This window comes from Lytechinus variegatus, chromosome 15 (genome assembly GCF_018143015.1).
Source record: "Lytechinus variegatus isolate NC3 chromosome 15, Lvar_3.0, whole genome shotgun sequence".
NCBI classification, from domain to species: Eukaryota; Metazoa; Echinodermata; class Echinoidea; order Temnopleuroida; family Toxopneustidae; genus Lytechinus; species Lytechinus variegatus.
The window spans coordinates 9,894,922-9,915,460 of NC_054754.1; the positions used below are offsets into that span (position 1 = coordinate 9,894,922).

Below are 20,539 nucleotides of genomic sequence, written 5' to 3' on the forward strand. Positions count from 1 at the left end.
GAATAGACAGTGAATTACAGTCACAATTCTTGAACATTAGAATTATTTTTCTGGCCATATTTCCACATCGATCTTTAACAATTTTCTTGCATTTCACATTGGTACATCTATGAAATAAAAAAACACTGAACATCATAATCTAGTTTTTCAGGTCTTTCTGTACTATTTACTGCGTCAATCTTTATCATTTTCCCGGCATTTTTCAAAAATATTATTTATATAATTCCATACATTTAATTCGTACATGAATGCTGACATTATCAACAATAAAAAACTTGTTTTGTTTATCTTTCTGGCGTATTTTCTGCATCGAAATTGAACATTCAACTACCATTTATAAACACATTGATTGGATCCTGGGCATCTTATACGTACATATTCAATCAAAATCCACCACCCGTACACTCACGTGTGTGTGTGTGTATTTGAGTTTTGTCAGACGTGTATCAATCAGATATGATTATTTACGTCTGGGACCGACCTTTAACGTCACCATCCGAAAGGCGTGACCAGGGCTCGAATCTCGAACCTCTGCATCAATTTGTAACTTCCCCACATAACTTGGATTACAGGCGCACGCCACAACGCCCAGTGTGGTCGTCTCCCACGAACGTATCACATGCTTATATTTACAGACAACGACAGTTTATAATTCATTGCTCACTGTATCCCCCCCCAAAAAAAAAACATATAGTTGTACATCTGTATATATGTAACATGAATTCTATGATTGTATCTATTTTTATTTTAATCATGCTTAATGTGATCCTCTAATCGGATCACTCTGAAAAAAATACAATGGCTGTATGAGCCTATATATAGACAATCGATTCCCTGTATCCTTCGACAGCGATCATTCTGACGACACGATGTCACTCGTCAACTCCTTTGTATCATTTCTTCTTTTGTATACAGCGCTTCTTTGTACTATTTTTCTCCTTGTAATGTGCTTGAATCTAACCATGTTCCTTTTCACTATTGTTTGAAAAGAAATCAACAAATGCACGGTGCATCTATACATTCAGAAATCTCCAAGAGGGTTTGAAGTTCTGCCCCCCCCCCATTGATCGATTTATTCTATTCGTCAGGCATAACATAATGAATAGAAAAACAAGGGTTACAGTTTAGACACAAATACCCAAACAAATACAAATACAAAATAGATACAAATACAAAATACAGATACAAATATAAATGAAAATACACATACAAATACAAATACACAAACAAAAACAAATACAAATACAGATACAAATTATACAAATAAAAATAAAAGTACACAGACAAAAGCAAATACAAATACAGATACAAATTATACAAATGTAAATACAACTGGGCGTTGTGGCGTGCGCCTGTAATCCAAGCTGTGGGGAAGTTACAAATTGATGCAGAGGTTCGAGGTTCGAGCCCTGGTCACGTCTTTCGGATGGTGACGTTAAAGGTCGGTCCCAGACATAAATAATAATCTCTGATTGATACACGTCTGAGAAAACTCAAATACACACACACACTTACAAATTATACTAATACAAATGCAAATACAATACAAATATACAAATACAAACAGGCCCTTGCACATACAAGTACAATTGAATTTGCAAAAACATCAGGGAGGAATTAAACAATTGTGAACCACTTGTTACACTCTCTCTTCGGCAAAACGAAATTAAACTATTTTTTCGTATCATACAGATGAGCAATTGAAGAGCAAGTTACATGTTTGATGGCCTTATCTGAGTAGAAATGTGCATAGGCCTCAATAAAACATTGTAAAAAAGGACAAAAAAGCGTAGCCGCTAAGGTTAGGCTAGTTGCAAGTATTATGGCATGCATGGTTTCTTTTTCTTCCCTTAAACACTTATCAATGTGCCTCTAACTTATATGTCCTCCTCACATAAATGGGTCTTAAAATACATGGGCAGGTTATCTTGACGTAATTCCTCATAGTATAAAGGTCCATGGTATAATCATAACAAATTGGAGATGAAGGAGAAAAGTCATCCAAGTGGGACCATCGCGGCCTCACTCAAGAACACATACGACCGGGGGGGGGGGGCGGTGGACACGTCAAACCGTTCAAAAACATTTTGAACGTGAGAGAGGAAGGTCATATTTCTAATACATCGAAATAGAAACATATTACCTTAAAACTTCTATAAGTATGTGGTGCATACATTTTTTTATATTCTTTCAGAAAGCCCTTTTTTTCGGGGGGGGGGGGGGTAGAGGCAAAGTTTCCATCTGCCCAACATACCTTTACCAATACCCGCTTTTTATGTCCATGGTTACAATTTTTTTATAATCTAAATGTATTTTCGCCTTCAGACCCAAATTACGCCAAGCAGTTCACTTTCTTTAAAATAGATAATCGGGAAAATTAGCTCTCAGTAAAAGACAAAGTGTGGTTCTTCGGGGGGGGGGGGCTATTTATAAAAAGAAAGGGTCGAGCACACACATCCAATTGAACTATGATGAGATGACATGATGAATCGATTGAGAGGATGTTAATTACGGAGGTTAAATAAACGCTTCCAAGAGCTGTCTGACCTGTTATAGATTTGGGCAACGTTGGCGAAATGTGTCCACCGAGAATCGAGAACCCTGGCCATAGCCTTTGATCGCCTATGCCTTAACCACTACTTAGAGACTGGCGCTCAGGAACTCAAAGTTCTCTGACCGAAAAATTGAAGACTTAATTAATTAATCTATTTATTTATTCATTCATTTATTTATTTATTTATTTATCTATCTATCCATTTATTTATTTACTTATTCATTTATGGACTATTTATTTATCTATTTGTTAAAACAGATAAAACTTAATCAGCTCGGAGGCTGTTTCACACAATTAAACACAGATTAAAAATAAAGATTTACAAATGATTAGGAATAATTATATACAGCAAAACTAATATACAAATAATGCTTAAAGTGAAACATCGGAAAGAAAAAAAGAAGAAATAGTAAGATTTATCTTATAGTAAGATGAAGAAGTGAAGGAAAAAGAATGAGGTTTTATACATGAAATGAAATCATGTTAAAACAGGAATAGGCCTCGATTTAAAGAATTGTATCAATGGTAATACTAAACAGCAGTGTTATATAGGAAAATCATAATAATCGATAATAATTAGGACTATAGATGTGTTTTCTTGGGTGATCTTGCTGATAAATACACGACTATAAGTATATATGAACGGAAAAAGAAAAGTTAAAAAAATCTTATTGATCTAAGCGAAATTTCTTATAATGACATTTGAATCTTTCAACTGAAATGGCATTTTGGATATTCTGGATATCGTCAGGGAGCTAACTTCATTTTCTGGAAATTCCATTACTACTGTTATTCATTTATTAATTTATTTTTTAAGTGAAGCCCATTCAACACTAATGTTCGTTTCCAATGCGTTCTTGTAACGATTGACATATAATATTAATTAAAAACTTCATAATATACATGAGTATAAATATGTTGGTAAGTACATCTAGACCAATCTAAAATGGAAAGTAAACGATCATACTCATCATGCTCATTTACAATAAAGATATATACATTGATTTAAATGCAAAACAAATTATTATTGTTAAGACATGCAGTATTTCAATTACCCGAGATTCGAGAAACTTCAATTTGTTAGTTGGGAGTCGAACACCTATACAACACTTTATCATTAATGCAAGAAAAAAAAAAGAGCTTAACCATGGACCCAGCATTACGTCCATGCTTGAATGAACAAATGAAGGTGATAATATCATCAACAAATTTTGCTTTGAATTCTATAAGCGAGGTTAATTGACAAAATAAACAAACAACGGAATAAAATTGCCCATGTGGAATGGCTCATGTATTATGATCTCCAATCATGCATATAGGCCTTGTATATTAAAAGAAATGGAATCGCATAGGAAACTTCTCGTTATTCCGACAGATAGCATAGATACATTACAGATATAGGGCTAGTGCCCTTAGCCCCCCTCCACCCCACACACGCACACACAAAAGGCAACGTATAGAAAATAATAAAGTGGATAGGAGAAAAGGGTGGAATATCATATTTCTGAATATTTAAAAAAATATCATCTGAAATATGAGTTTCATTTTAAAAAAGGTCGCAGTTCAGCTCGAGACTCTTTAAATCTTGTATAATCTATTTTGTTTTGCGTTTTCTAAGAATGCAGATACATTGTTCGTTCTAATTTTCCTTTATCGCAGGCCTGTTGCAGGTGTCATCAATTTTTGTCCGATCGGGTTAGCGCTGGATAGGACCCAAATGATGGATACGATTCAACATGAGATGTTTCATGTCCTGGTAAGAAAAAGCGGTCAACATATCTTAGAATTGATGATAATAATGATAATATTTCATTTATGAGGAGCCGATTAACTAGTTGCCTATTCAACATGTTCAACGGCCAACTATATTCCGTATCAGGCGTACCCCGGTTTCAGCTCCAGCTGCTAAACAGGATAAAAAGGAGTCGCAGAACCGGTGGGGGCTGGCGGGGGATTCAGCCCCCATCCCCCTTCAAAGCCGTTCTGCGGCCCCTGCTAAAGGAATTGCTTTCAAGGAGTTACTTCTGCCAGACCTCACTTGGGCTGAGTGCAGCACAATGTATATCAATTTGTTGCACATGTTACTCCATGGCCGGGATTCGAGCCTTCGACCCCTGTTTTAATGTCCGTAGACTATTAATTGTAATGACGAAATACTGATAATGAATTATCATGCTAAATCCAACTATTTTTTTCAGGGATTTTCTTCATCAATGTATGGCCTCTATCGAGATGCCAGAGGAAAACCCTTGACACCAAGAGAATCAAATGGGTTACCGGCACTTAATCAAAAGTAAGAAACATTTTACATTTTATTGAAGAAAATGATAAAACCGCAAATAATGGTGACGATGACGAAGATTAAGAAGATGATAATGGTGATAATGATGATGATGATGGCGATGATGATGATGATATTGATGGTAACGATGTGGTAATCGCAATAAATTGTTCTTCCTGGTAATTAACATTATCGGAAGAAGAAGACGCGTACGATGAAGATGACGCGATGAAAAAGAGAAAAATAAGAAGGATGAAGAAGAATATGTAGTTAAGAGGAAGAGAGTGAGAGAGGAAAAAGCAAGTTGAATGACAAAAAAGAAAATTGAAGAAGAAAGCAGAAGAGGGAAGTTTAAAGTAGGAAAAAAATATGAAACTTGAAAGAAAATAGGAATGGCAGATTGACAGAAAGAACAATATAATAATTTAAAAAAATCTCCAACAGTGAGAAAGAAATGATAAATTGAAGTATTTGATGAAAAGGAAGAGGAATACTTTACGATTTGCGTACAAATGGTCAAGATATTTGTTATTCTTTAGCAAACAAAATGGCATTTTAGAATAAAATATTTTCGTTTATACGTAGAACTTTTGAATTCGAATGGAGTGATCAAGTGATTCGCAATTTCACATTGGATTGGGATTACACTGGCGGGACAACGCAGCGGTCTGTCCAGGCATTCGTTTTGCCCAATGTTCTGGTGAGTTTAAAGATTTGAGATTGAAAGTATCCTATTCTCCAATCCGATTGCCTATCAAACTAAGGACACTGATAGGAATGATACCGACAAAATGTCTTTTCATGATAATAACTTGAAAGCTTTGATTACTTCACAGCCGGCTTGACCGAATCTGATCAAGTGATCTATCGGGCGTTTACATCTTGTCTGTCAAACCGATGGTACGAATGACATGAACGAGGAGGGATCCACCCAAAATGTATTTTCGTGATTATATCTGGAAGATGAGAAAACAATAATTCCATACCTGGGTTAACAAAGTTTTTGATTTTCTAAAGGATGAAAGGCATGTTCCAATTAATAATAATAATAATAATAGCGGTATTTATAAAGCGCCTTTTGCCTGATGATACAAAGCGCTGCTATTATTACCCCGGCTTTAGCTCGAGCTGCCATCACCGGCGCTCAGTGCATGCAAGGAATTAATCCTGCCGGGTACCCATTCACCTCACCTGGGTCGAGTGCAGCACATTGCGGATAAATTTCTTGCTGAAGGAAAACACGTCATGGTTAGGATTCGAACCCACGACCCTCTGTTTAAAAGGCGAGAGTCAGAACCACTAGACCACGACGCGCCCGCATTGACCACGACGCGCCCGCATTGACCACGACGCGCCCGCATTAGAGTTAATGTATATGGGGTACGTCTCACAATAGTAGTTATGATAACAGATTTTCACAAACATTATAAAGCTACTGAAATCCTTCAGTCTGATTGGCTGATCGTAAACCTTTGTTATAGAAGTTGTGCATTTGTTATTAAAACAAGTCTTTATGAAACGGCACTCTGATTTGTCGTACGAGTGAGAGGAGAGAAACCCGTTCTACCTCTCAAAATATGCAATTGATGCAATTCAACGTTGATTTGCGATTGATCTTAATATCATATCCCTTAAACTACACAAAATTGGATAAATTGTTACTTGAGTTTGATTTGAATCCATCGCGACTCTTTTTAGATTGGGTCCCGGGAGTTTGTTCCTATAGAATATTGCCATTTGCGCCTTGCTGATATCATATCGATTGCCTTTTTCTTGACAGCGGGAAGCCAGGGCCCACTTTGGATGTCCTAGTCTGATGGGCGTGGAGTTGGAAGATGGTGGAGGATTCGGCACAGCAATGTCACACTTTGAGAAAAGAATTCTTGCAGTAAGTCATAAAGGAAATAAGAATTAGTCGTAAGTCGTTCAGGGGAACCAAAAGATAAACGTGCTCTGTATATACATGTCTATCTGACGATAAATCGGATCGGGGTCGCCCTAGCCACTAACCCGTATATGTGGTCTAGTGGTTAAGGCACCGGCGTTCAAAGCTAGGGGCCCGGGCTCGATTCCCGGGAGAGACATTTTTTCGGCATCACCAATTTTCCAAAGGGTAGAGAGCTCATATAATGTATAACTGTATAATGTATAACTTCATATATATATATATATGTGTGTGGGGGGGGGGATGGTGGATGTGTGAAGGTGAATTGATGTGTGTGTATACAGTATACGATGTATACTTTAAAATGTATAGACTATATTGCATACTTGGCGATTTATCCGTTTTTGAATGAGGAAAGTCATCGTGAACATTCAAGTTTTGAAGATCATAGTCTGAATTATGATAATGTGATTGCAAAATTAAATCCCGGGCTTCTTCCAATACTGAGGGAATTTTTTGAAAATTTCAGTAGAAAAATTTAGGTTTCCGAAATTTCGGGGGGGGGGGGTGCAGTTTACCCGTACGGCCATGGTCGATTTATAATCATAATCATAAACACACATATTATGCGTCCATCCTCCATGCAAGGCGCATTCATATAAGTAATTCCTAGTCAATTAGTCAAGACTAGGATCATCAAGATCTACCAGAAGGAACGACTGTAAGTCTCGACAGGCTCAGCCTTCTTCTTCTTCCGTAAACTGATAATGATGATGATGATAATGAGGATGATGATGATGATGACGATGATGATGATAATGAGGATGATGATGATGATGACGATGATGATGATTAATGATGATGATGATGATGACAAAAATCTTGCGATCGGTTTGACTTGATGCTGATTTCATAACCTTTCTGCAAACTAAGTTTTGCAGAAAAAAGGAAATTCAAGTTCACTATTCCCGTACGTGTTTGTTTCAAAACTCTTCCGATTGATTCGTTGGTAAGTGTGTAGATGATCACGGTTAACTTTTATTACAACTATTCTGGCATTTTCTTTTCCTTTACCATATTGACAGACTGAATCAATGAATGGAATGTTAACGGCAGTTCGTGTATTCTCTCGTATCACCCTTGCTGTGATGGAAGATACAGGATGGTACATACCTGACTACAGCATGGCTGATAAACTCAACTGGGGCAAAGATCTCGGATGCGATTTCCTTCTGAAGAGCTGCAAGAACTGGATCGATACGAGAATTAACAGGTAAGGGCGACCTCATCATGCAAACTTTCAATCATTAATTGTTAAACGGAACTTGCATGTAGTCTTATATATAACTATTTAGTTATGATTTATCAACTTGTTTTACATTGTTTCATCATCTTTTGTTGTTTGCGTGAAAGTTTGATGTCAAACTTATTTGTACTTTTTTCATATCTTATAGGTTTTACGATTCATGAATCTTGTATTAGTTACGATGCATTTAGCGCTACGTAAAAACTGATTATAGTATAATTTTCATATGTAACCTAGAAGTAATGATCGTTTACTCAACCTGTTTTACAATTATTTTAATCATATTTTGCGTAAATGGTTTTCATGGCAAACTTATTTATTTTTGTCTTTTTATATATTAAGTTTTACATTTCTTCGTGTAAATTTAGTGGTCTAGACTTAATTGATGTAGTTTGTAGATTTCTATAGGTGTTTTTTCATAGATACATTGTTACATAGTACATTGTTTTTGTCAATTACTGATGTAAGGACCCCATTGGAAATAAGCCATCTCGGCTTTCATGGGCAATCTTGTCAAGGTATACACTACTGTTCATATTTTCTTGCACTTCTTCCTGTATTTCCCTAAAAGGTTAGACCAGCAAAGAGTAAATAAGTTGAGGAGTCACGGTTCCCTTGGTTTGGCGCCCGGGTGTCACACCCGTAATGTGCGGTCCATAAGACTCCATTTTCACGCCTTGCTAGCAGTTCCAAAGCATATCACCCTTTTTCATAGACAAACCCGTTCTCCCCGATCCTAAGCACCTCGGTTCAGACTTCATTTCTCGAAGAACCCCATTCCATGTTACATTCCCGTCTCATAGTACCATCATTTTCAGAGGTCCAGCCAGTATTTTGAGCAACTAATTTCATAATAACTTAGGTATGGTTTCATATTTTGGGGCCGCACATCCCTACCCATTCCAAATCTAAGTGCCCCTCCCCCGTATGATCGCGGCATAGATCTAGACCCTTGGTTTTCGCAATTCGCATAGTGCACATGCAGATTCTGAAGAAGTGAGACTATATTTACTATGTACTGTGCCTGGCTCTATCAATTATATGAGTATAGCCTTCATTCGAGACTTGGTTTCGTTGAAATGTCAAATTGGAGTCTGCGCATGCAGACTAACTGTCTAGCATAGGTTACCTGCACATCCATGTGAACCTCGAAAGAGCATTATCCACTTTCCTCTGTTCCCCATCCATCTCTCAATAATTATTCTATTCTTCTTGTACAGTGGCTTGTCTCCTGCCCCTTGGTGCAGCCGTCGTAATGAGAGTAGTTGCCACGTCGAAGGGACGGATGCTGCCGTTTGCAAGATACGCACTTATAACTCACCTATCCCAGCAATCTATCAGGTAAGGACCTAAATGTCAGAAGCGGATCTAAAGGGGGGTGAGGGGGGGGGTTGCAACCCCCCAAAAAAATCCGGGGACCATTTTTTTAAATCTTATCTTTTTTTAAACTTGTAATTTTATTTTATTCTATTTCTATGTATTTATTTCATTTATTATTGTTATTATTATTATTAAAATAGTGGTGTTTTAGATGCAAGAAAACGCCATTTTCACACACAGATTTTCAAAAATTTTCCCTACTGTGGGAGGGGGGACACCCCCTTCCACACCATCCCCCCTCGCTCGTTCCGCTCGCTTGGACTCGGTCGCTACGCTCCCTCGCATACCACTCCAACCCCTCTTTATAAAAATCTGGATCCGCCCCTGAATGTATCATATTCATTTTCTTTATTTATCAAAATATCTTTATACAGGATTACAAGCTCAGATTGACTGTTTTTTCAGCATGGTCCTGTTAACATGAAATAACAATATATACACCAAAGATAAAAGTGTAACGTAGGTTCTATACAAGTAATGAACGAATTCAATAACATTAAAATCAGAATTATAACTAATACAAAAATTGTTCAAAGATAACATATTCAAATTTTGAGGAATCGATGAAATGAGAATAGTTATTCTGTAGACAACACAAAAACAGTAAAATACAAACTAAGGTGTATGATATTATTGATATAGTAAACAATTCAACAAAAATTCATGAAGGAAATTAGGAATCTATCATTGAGCCTACCATACTAGACTCAAGTTCTAAAGACTAAATGTTCTACAAAAGTAAAACATTTACCATAAATTTACGACAAAGAGAGATCCATTTGTGCTTGTCCTAACGAATTATGAGAATCAGAGAAGTAATTTGCAAAAGATTAAGTAATCGAACAATGCAAATAAAATATGAAAAATTCTTACTTTACATTTATCATTCTAATCCAAAACATCTACCAGAGAAGTGTTCCAAGCTACAACAAGAACATTATACCTATATCACAATGGTCTAGGCTAAAATTTATTTTTAAAATATAGTTTTAAAGATTCATAAATATATTCTGCTTTCTCGGATATGTCATTACAATATCTTGAAAACATTAAAATTTGACTTTTTATGAAACATTTTCTAATATATTTTAAACTAAATAAAATAAATATTTTCGATGAGGAATGTAGTAGACTGTAACATTTCAAATAATATCGTGTTTAAAACATTTCGGTGAACCATTACAAATGTAATTCTAAAAACGATTTGATAGCTGGCATGGTATGGAAGTCAAGGGCAAATCTCGCATTTATTCCGATAAATAAAACGGCAAATATTTTTCATCAAACCATTTGTATCAGCAGGTCTCTTTTTTAATCTTTTTTTATTGGAATGTCAAGATTTATAACAATAGATACTGTTTTGCTACCCGAAAACCGCAATTTAATGACCCGACAAATTAAGGACCATTGTCCATAGTCGTGTGAATTATCGTTCCCTTGCAAAATATTACCAATTTGAAATTGGCATACAAATTACGTGACCTCGGTAATGAACAATACACAACTTATTATTCTTAATTCGATATTTCTATTATTTGACGGGATTATATCATCGATCCAGTGCAGAGGCGTATGTTGATGGAACATCAGCAGTTACAAATGAATCAGTTATAATCTTAATATTCATTTACAATTCTAGCTGCTTCCTGGGTTGTAATGAGTCACAAAAGTTTGATAATAATAATGATAATGATGATAATGATGATAATAATAATAATAACATTAATAAAAAAGTCATGATAATGATGGTGCTAATCATGGTGATAATAATAATGATAATAATTATATACTGTAAAAACTGTGGTGTTAAAATTACACCCTAGAGATTGAACATATCACCAAAGAGTGTAAATGTAACAACCAAAGCTGTTGTAATAACACCTATAGGTGTAAAACTAACACCACCAATTTAACACCGGTGTAAAATAACTGGTGTGGTCCTCTATGTACACCGGTTAATACCACAGTTTTTATGTGTAGCAATGATTATAATGATGATAATGAAAACATTATTATCATTATTATAATATTAATAGCAATAGTGATGATGATGATAATAATAATAATGATGATAATGATGATAACAATAATAATAATAATTATAATACACTGTTCTTGTATAGCGCATATCACAATTATGTCTCTATGCGCTTCATTGATAGTGATAATAGTAATAACAATGCTTATATAGCGCAAATGTTTAACAGTCGGGTCCTGAAATACTGCTCTAGTCACTGGTAATGGACTCGAGTCATGACCATATTACAACGAAGACTGCTTCACGAGCAGGGGCGTCGATCCATTTTTCAGATTGGGGGGGGGCAAAATCCTGAATCAACTTTCCAAAGGCAAAACAAACAAACTAACTCACACACACATATATATGTACATATACATATATATATATGCATATATATATATATATATGCATATATATATATATATATATATATATATATATATATATATATATATATATATATATATGTATATATATATATATGTATATATAAATGTGACTCATGAGATAGAGACACGTATATCACCAACAAATTAATGCGAGCGCGAAGCGCGAGCTGAAAGTTTTTAGTATACTGACATGAAAACAGGAAAAAGGTACTTGTTTAGGAACTCAAGAGGAGGATAAATACATGTATCTCACTACACAGATAATGCGAGTGCCGAGAGCGAGCTGAAATTTCTTTATATTCTGACCTGAAAGCTTGATATTCTAAGCATTTTTGATACCAGTGATTAAGACGGGTATCTAAAAGAACAATAGATGCGAGCGTTAAACGCGAGCTGAAAATTTTGATATTTCGATCTGAAAAAAAAACATTTTAATGGACGTTTTCAATAAAGAACAAGATATATATCCAACAAAAGATTATTGCAAATCGAAGCGGGAGTTCTGTTGAGGTTTAGAACTGAAAACGGGACATTCTATTCACCTATTTAATCATGAAAAGTATGGGTTTTTGCTAAATAAATGATGCGAGCGCGAAGTGCGAGCCGAAAATTTTGATATTTCAATTTAAAAAGCGGACATTTTGAGCACAATTTTTAATAAAGAACGAGTTGGTATTTTAATCTCGCTTGCTGATTACTGTGTAACATTACAATCTTATTTATTACACATGAGTGGAATTATGGGGGGGGGGTAAAACGATATGTTTGCCCCCCAATATTTTCATTGGTGGGGCGATCGCCCCCCCCCCCGGATCGACGCCTCTGTTCACGAGCTTATTATTTGATGTCTATAATTGCCCGATTGAATGATTCATGCATGGTGATACCTCTTTTGTGCTCACTCTCTGAATTCTGTATAAATGGGAGCGGACTGACCCTCATTGACAGGGGCTTAGGAACGATTTTAAACAGAAAAAGGAAAAAGAGAGAAAAGGTTTCACTCCAAAATGAAGGTGATTTTTATTCAAAAAATATAATAGGTTCCCCAAAAGAAAGATTTTCACTCCAAAATGAATGGGATTTCGGTCAGGAAAGATTTGACAAGAAAAAAACGGGGGTGGGGGTGCGCTTCCACATGGAGGAGATTTGGGTATTAACATACCAACCTAATTTCCAGGGGGTGCTGCCTATACACCCCGACAAAAATCTTGCTTCCCAAGGCTATGCTCATTTACTGTTAGTGCTTATTTAATGGCGTTTGCATTCTAATTGAATATTTACTATGTTTTATAAATGGGAAGTCTTAAAATATAACTTCTGAGGTAACTATTAGTCATATTGATTTCTAGTAGCCTATGACTTTATTTGTATAGATAACTTAAAATGATTTTGTCAGGAAAGGTACCTGTTTTGCCACTTGATGACATGATTATTGTGATATGAATGTATTGAGTAGTAAATTTAGTGTGTTATCATTTATACCATGGTCACATTTGCTACGGCCGCCGTAGATTCTAAAATTTCTACGGCGAGTAGCAATTCTACGGTCGCCTCAGAATTTCCACGGCCACTTACTCTAGCGGTCACATATGTTACGGTCGCCGCACGGCGTATTTTTTAATTTATGGAGAAAAGAAATCTGCGGCTGACGTATGTCCTTGAAATCATGACGTACGGTCGCCCTAGGGCGACCCTGCGCTGGCCGTAGGTTTTTCACAAATACTACGGCAGGCGCAAGGTGGCCGCAAGGCGCCCTCACGGCGGCCGCAGGGGGACTATACAGTGAGAAATGCCATCATGATATTTTACATTAGACATTTCATTTCAGAAAGTTTTCAAAGTGTCGCACCATGCCCATGCGCGTATTCTGGGCGGGAGGGAGGTGGGGTTCGGGGCCCGGGCCTCGGGTAGGCGAAAAGGGGGCGCCATAAAGAGGGAGGAAAGAAAGGGAAAGAAAAGGGAGATGAAAAAGGAGGGGGAAATAAGAGAAAGAGAAAAGGGAGAAAAGAAAGAGAGAAGGAAACAAGAAGGGAAAAGGAGAGAAGAGAAAAGGGGAAAGGGGGAGGAGTAATAAAAGTGCTGGGGCGCCAAATTGATGTTCGACTTAGGAAGGGGGGTCGCCAAATTAATGTTTGATACTGATCTGAATATTATACGATCAGTAATGTTCGACCTAGGAAGGGGGGGGGGCAATTCGACCTTTGTGGTGATTCGCGCTTCGCGCTCGCATCGAATGATTAGTTAGATGACATCCTGTTAATGATTACCTAATGATTACCTCAATTGCGTAGAATGTCTAGTTTTGGAACGGAATATAATCGAATAATTTTTAAGTGCCCATCCTGATCTCGATTACCAATAATGCTTAGAATTTCCAAACTTTGGGTCATTTTGGAATATAGACAATCATCAACTCGCCATGACAGATAGATACCCATCCTGCTCATGCTTACAAAACTTCTCAGAATATTCTATTTTCAGGTCTATACACAAGCTATCAAAAATCGCGTTCGCATTATTTATTTGGACTTATGAAATAAATCTCCCTATAACCATGTTAACTTGTTTGTATGAATAAAGTTAAGATGTTAATAAACACGTTAGTCTTAAGTAAGAACTACACCCTAGGAAACAACAACAAAAATCAGCATTTAACTCCCCATGATAGTAATAATGATAATGATAATGATAATCATGATAATAACATCATAATTATTTTACCCAAGTTAGCCGCTAGTGAAAGGGCAATATCTGTGCTACCTGGTCACATTTGTTTTTTTTAAGTGGTATTACAGTATATCATATTCATGGATAGTTTGCTTTTTATTAAGTCATAATAAAAAAGTTGTCTGCAGTTGTCCTTTTCATGTGATTATGAAATAAGATAATTCAACATGCATTTAAGGCACCTGTTTGCCTGACGAGGAGGGGTCACCATTTTTTTCCGGAAAGTACACATGCATATGGGCCAAAATTATAGGGCGGGCCCCCGAGGTGCAAAATTCTGAATACGCGCCTGGTAGCTTCCGAGAAGATAACACAATAGGAGAAGGGGAAAGGAGGGAAGAAAAACACGAGGGCAGCCGCACGGCCACCGTACGCTCAACGTACGGCCGCCGTAGACCGTTCTACGCCATGCCTACGGCTAGTCTAATTTCTACGGCGAGCGTAGAAAAGAAAAAATGTTATAACTCCGAGTTAAAATTCTACGGCCACCCCTACGGCCTGTAAAAAGTAGGAATCCGCCGTACGTCGACCCTGCGGCCACCGCAGATTTTCTACGGCCGCCGCAGAAATCTCTCGAATTCATGTATCTACGGCCGCCGTACGGCCGCCGTAGAGCATATGTGACCAAGGTATTAAGTTGCTTTATATTACAAGACTATACCCACTCAGAATGTTGCATTGTGGATAATAAACCTGGCCAGATATGCATTGGAGGCGGGAGCCAAACATTTTAGGAGGGGACAACCAAAATTATTTTGACAAGCAAAAAAAAAAGGGGGGTCTCAACCCAAACATTTTAGGGGGGACGTAGGAAAATAAAATGACAAGCAAAAAAAAAGGTCTTCAACAACAAATTTAGGGGGATCGTCCCTCCCCCCTCCTCAAATTTAGGGGGGGATCGTCCCCCCCCCTCCTCAAATTTAGGGGGGACACGTCCCCCCCGTCCCCCCCCCCCCCGCTTCCGCCGCCTATGCAGATATGAGCACCTGAGGACTTGGCATGGTTCTATCAAGGCTGCCGCGGTTCGTATGCTCTTTAATAAATGCATACACTTCAAAAGAAAAATGGTTGAATCATGTCAATCGAAATGTATTCTCTCATCTTCAGATGTTTACGGAAGTCGATGGATTCGAACCAGCCGATCTTACGAGAATTGGGGGCAACCGTTTAGCGGATTACTGCCCATATCACGAGGTACGTTACGAGGCATGGGGGGGGAGGGTAAAATAATCCCACGGGGGATTTAGCTTCAGGCACGAAAATGTTTGTAGTTATCATTTTGTTCCTCAATCCCTCGTTTACTCTTACTTATCTCTCCCTTTGTTATGTTTTTCCTTTTTATTACTTGTAATTTCATCGGATGGAGTGGCTTGATGCACACCGGTACCCCTGAATTGTATTAGCTTCATACAAATGTCGCGATACACACAAGAACTCGGTCATGGTGACCTATTATGCTTTATGATAAAATGCGTGTACTTAAATGGGAAGATCACCTTGACGACAATTGATAGGAAAATAATTAATTATTGGTGAAGGTTTAAGGAAAATCCATCAGTTATTGGAAAGTTATTTTCGGTTTAAATGTTTTATTTGTGGCGTCATATACCAGCTTCCCCATATGTTATGTAATATAAAATGCATACATTTCAACTTTATAATGGCTCGTGATGACTTTTAAAAACCGTAAGGAGCTGGTTTGAAATAATTTGTCTGTTGTTGTATTGAACTGTGATACAATATGCAAAATTACTCTTGTTTTTTAAAGAAAAAAAGATATTTTATTCATTTATTACTCCACATTGGAATCTGCTCAAATATGACGCCATTAATCGAAATACAAAAACTCTGAAATCTTCAATTGGTGGATTTTCCTCAAACCTCGCCAATAGTTTTCATGATTTTTCCTGTTATTTTTTGTTTTTGTTTTACAATAAACTAATTTTCAGGGTGAACCTCTCCCTTTTAATGTTTAGTCACACCACTGAGGCACCTCAGGGTCGGATCAAAGATTTTCTAAAAGGGGAGTATTTTTGTACTGAAAAAAATAACAAGCCCCCTCCCCCCCCCCCAAAAAAAAGATGATTTATATCAGGAATAATTTGAGACGAAAAAAGGTCCTCACTTGAACATGAACGTCACATTCCCCTTATATTTTTTATCATTATTTTCAGAGGGGAGGGGGGGTGGCAGGTCGGATGTGACCCTACCTAGCCGCCACTGGGCCAACCTCACACTCATCAAAGCTATTTCGTAAGGCATACCATGGGCTGGTTTAGAATCGGTTTCAGTGGTGTGGCTGTAATACAGTAGGCTTAAACCAGGACTTTGACAGTGGCGCTTTTGTCATTCATAACTTTCTCATGTCTGGAATGAAAAATTATACAATGTTGAGATATTTATGATTTGATTAGTGACATTTGTTGATTTTTTTTTTGTTTTGTATGATTCTTACAATAGTCTTCTGTTACTGTGCTATGTATCAACAGACCCAGAAAATATCAGTCACAATAAAGCAAAGTGAAACTAAATTACTGTACTGACCGTTTAACCGTATCTAAACAATTTTTTTCACAGAGGCAGACTATCCAACAATATGTGACAGACCATTTGAGTAAAAGTACGCCGATAATTGGAAAGATTTTTATTTCATCGAATTGTAATTCAAAAGAATACTCTTAAGCTCCTCTATACGACTTTATCATTATTATTATTGCTCACATACCATCCCAGGTCGACAGGGATTCTCCGCATAACCTATCCGCAACCGACTTTCACTGCACAAATACGGAAAGTATGTTCACGAATCTTTTGAATTCTCTTTTCTGTCGAGTTGATCCGATGTAGCTCAATTTGATTCAATTTATTTCCTTGTTATGTTGTGCAGCAGAGACCATTCGAACCAAAAAATCAAGTGAGAAATAATGTAATCCAAATGTGGATTTTCCAAAAAAAAATTATGAACATCGTTGACTAGCCAATTAAGAGGGAATCGGGGGACTCTGAAAATTGAAATCTAATTATTTAAAATTTGATATATAATTTTGGGTTTGCGATATATAGTAGTTAAAATGATTGACAAAGCTATTAAAGCCAGTTTGATCTGCAATCGTATGATTTTATGTAGTGTTTGAGAGTGTACGAAACCATTGCAAGATAATCACATGAACATAATGTCTTTGATTATTTTTTACGTAATATATTAAAAAGAAATATTTACTCCACGTAGATTGGTGCCGCCATTATGTACGTTATCTCTGCAAAAAACATTTACCATGAAAAATCTTTGTCTTTATTTTACGATAAATGCGATGATATTTACGCGTAAGGCACTGCACAAATATTTCTAACCTTTCTATATTTGTCGGGATTATTTATATATTGTTTCAACAAATGCAAATGATATCTGAAAATTGTGACTTCTAAGGTCGATGCACAATAAAACAGCTCTATTTATACATGCATACCATGCTATGTGATTTGAATGATTATGTTATATTATACCATTGATATAATCCGAAAATGTGGCTAAATGATGCGAGTGAGCAAATTAACTTGATTCTTTTTATTCACTTTCATTCGTTTTCTAGTTATCGATGATTGCAGACATAATAAATGTACAAACGGTGGAGTATGTCGTGACATCATGAATGGTTATTACTGCGATTGTCCAAATGGATATTCCGGGGCTTTCTGTGATTATGGTATGTATATTTATTTATTTATCTATTTACTTCACTATCAAAAATAAAGTAACAATAGTGTTACATTGACAGAATGACAGATGTTTGAATCACAGAGTCCCTTGAATAAGTTGGAAGATAGAAAATCCGTTGATATGACGTCACTTATTCATAAAAATGATATACGTATGCGTTATTCTATCATGTGAAATCATCTGAGTAATGAAGCGATACAATTGAATGAGTGAACATGGTGAATAAAAGTAGTTTGGTTCGGAGGGCGCCACCGGCTTAATGTGGAGCAGTCCATGAAACAATAATTATCGCCGAGAACTGTTACAAGCTACGGAAATCCTTGTATCTGATTGGCTCAGAACAAAATTATGAGTAAAAATCAATGACAAGATGCCTCATTAAATGCTTCCCTGGTGGAGATTGGGGATGGGGGCGAGGGATGTTGGGGCTTAGGGCTGAGGAAGAAACGACATTTATATTTGGGTTATTTTATTGTAATTGTAATATCATAATCAGACTCTCTACTTTTGCGAGTCTGCTTTACTTTTCACATGTGAACAATCGTTAACGAAGAAGAAACAAATCAATTCTTTATTATCATTCTCCAAAATATATCGGAAAGTTATAGACAACACATCAATAGACAACACATTTCATATATGAGCTAAAAAAATGAATTTTCATTCATGCACATCTTTCAATATTACCCCTCAACAATCTTTACTTTTGATGATACCTTACTGGCATTTATCGTTTATGTTCATTATTTTAATTCTATTTGATTGTTTAGTGAATGGAGACTGTGCCACGAATTCAGATTGTCAAATGAACGAGGTTTGTTCCTCCAACCATGGTTGCGAGTGCGTCCGAAACAGAATACGCGACGATAATGGACATTGCATAGGTGTAACAGGTATGCCAATTTGAGGATTTGTTTTTAGAGATTATTCAACAATTAAAGATAGTTGCCCGTTTTCTGAAGTCGGGTTTAACCAAAACTCTGGTTTAAAGTTGTGGTTTAAGTATGAACAGCCAAAATTGTTCCATAAATCACTAAAGATAGAGATATAACATTTCAGCTCATTTTGGCTCTCAAATCATTCATAATTGTCTAGGAAGTATAAATAGATGATTGTCTGACCGTCGATGAATCAGGATAGAGCACAGAAAACATAATAAACATTCAACTTGATAAAAAAAATGACACTCATGGCTTCCCGTAGATTTAGCACAGAGTTAGACCATGGTGTAAAAATTAAACCTGACTTCAGAATACGGGCCAGTGTGTCACGGTACAATGGCATCATGGTAGCTTAATTTTGATCAATTCTATCACCTGAAATAGATTGAAAAACAAAATGATTAGATTCTTATTTGTGTATTCAACATTGATGGTCATTGATGTGAATTGACATCATTTGGTTTTTTATGAAACTAAATCTCGTCACACGACTGCATTTTACAAGATATATGATGTTTTAGAAGAGTCAAACATCAAAGTGTTGTGTTAAAATTATTTATTTTTTGCAGATGTACAGGAATACACAATAACTGTGAGGATAACGGAAGTAAACGGAGTCCCAGCTGTGTACCAGCCATCACTGACGGGCAAATCTGGGGAAGGATTTAGAAATGACATAGAATATGAGGTATGGAAAGACAAAATCTTTGAAAGCACCGGGGAGCGTTCCATCTTCATTTGTCGTCTGACCTACGAGTCGTCAGATTATTAAACAGTTATTAAATATTTATTATAATTGGTCGAGAAGCACATGCTTTCTGCTATGGCTACTTTTCTGTTTGTTTGTGGTAACTCCCGTAGGAACTCGGCAGGACAGCATTTTGCTGGTAAACGCCAAGCTGGTATAAAACCATTTACCTATGAAACATTTTACGTCTAGGTTAATCAGTCATAGTGGCTGACGTTATAGACGACAGATATCACTCTTGGGCCTTCTTATCAAAGTGGAGACAATGGCAGAGTTGGGATTCGAACTCACAACCTTACGATTATGAGTCCAATGCTCTAACCACTGGACCACACGACCCTATGGCTACTATGATAACCGTCGGTTGATGACAACCTGTTGGTGCTGAAAATTGGCATGAAATGGTGATTGCGAAGTAATAACCAGATAGGCCTAACCATCCACAATATGTACTGAAAACTTTCTTGAAATTGTTTACAGGATGCCACAAATAAGTCTTGGCATCACCCATCATGATGCAAAGTGACCATCCATAATGATATCAATAGCTGTGCGTCATTTCAAAGATCAGGGTCCCTTTTCACAATTAA

General features: G+C 36.7%; 1 protein-coding gene across 1 annotated transcript in view; it reads left to right on the forward strand.

Annotated features, from left to right (window-relative positions):
• Nucleotides 1-20,539, forward strand: part of LOC121428627 — a 44,508-nt gene that overhangs the window by 18,577 nt on the left and 5,392 nt on the right. Inside the window, exons 6-16 of the mRNA XM_041625391.1 lie at nt 4,214-4,310; nt 4,753-4,847; nt 5,421-5,535; nt 6,616-6,723; nt 7,806-7,993; nt 9,247-9,367; nt 15,650-15,736; nt 17,276-17,336; nt 18,133-18,246; nt 19,031-19,153; nt 19,771-19,889. Coding sequence (XP_041481325.1) covers nt 4,214-4,310; nt 4,753-4,847; nt 5,421-5,535; nt 6,616-6,723; nt 7,806-7,993; nt 9,247-9,367; nt 15,650-15,736; nt 17,276-17,336; nt 18,133-18,246; nt 19,031-19,153; nt 19,771-19,889 — 1,228 coding nt within the window. The remainder of the gene's footprint in view (nt 1-4,213; nt 4,311-4,752; nt 4,848-5,420; nt 5,536-6,615; nt 6,724-7,805; nt 7,994-9,246; nt 9,368-15,649; nt 15,737-17,275; nt 17,337-18,132; nt 18,247-19,030; nt 19,154-19,770; nt 19,890-20,539) is intronic.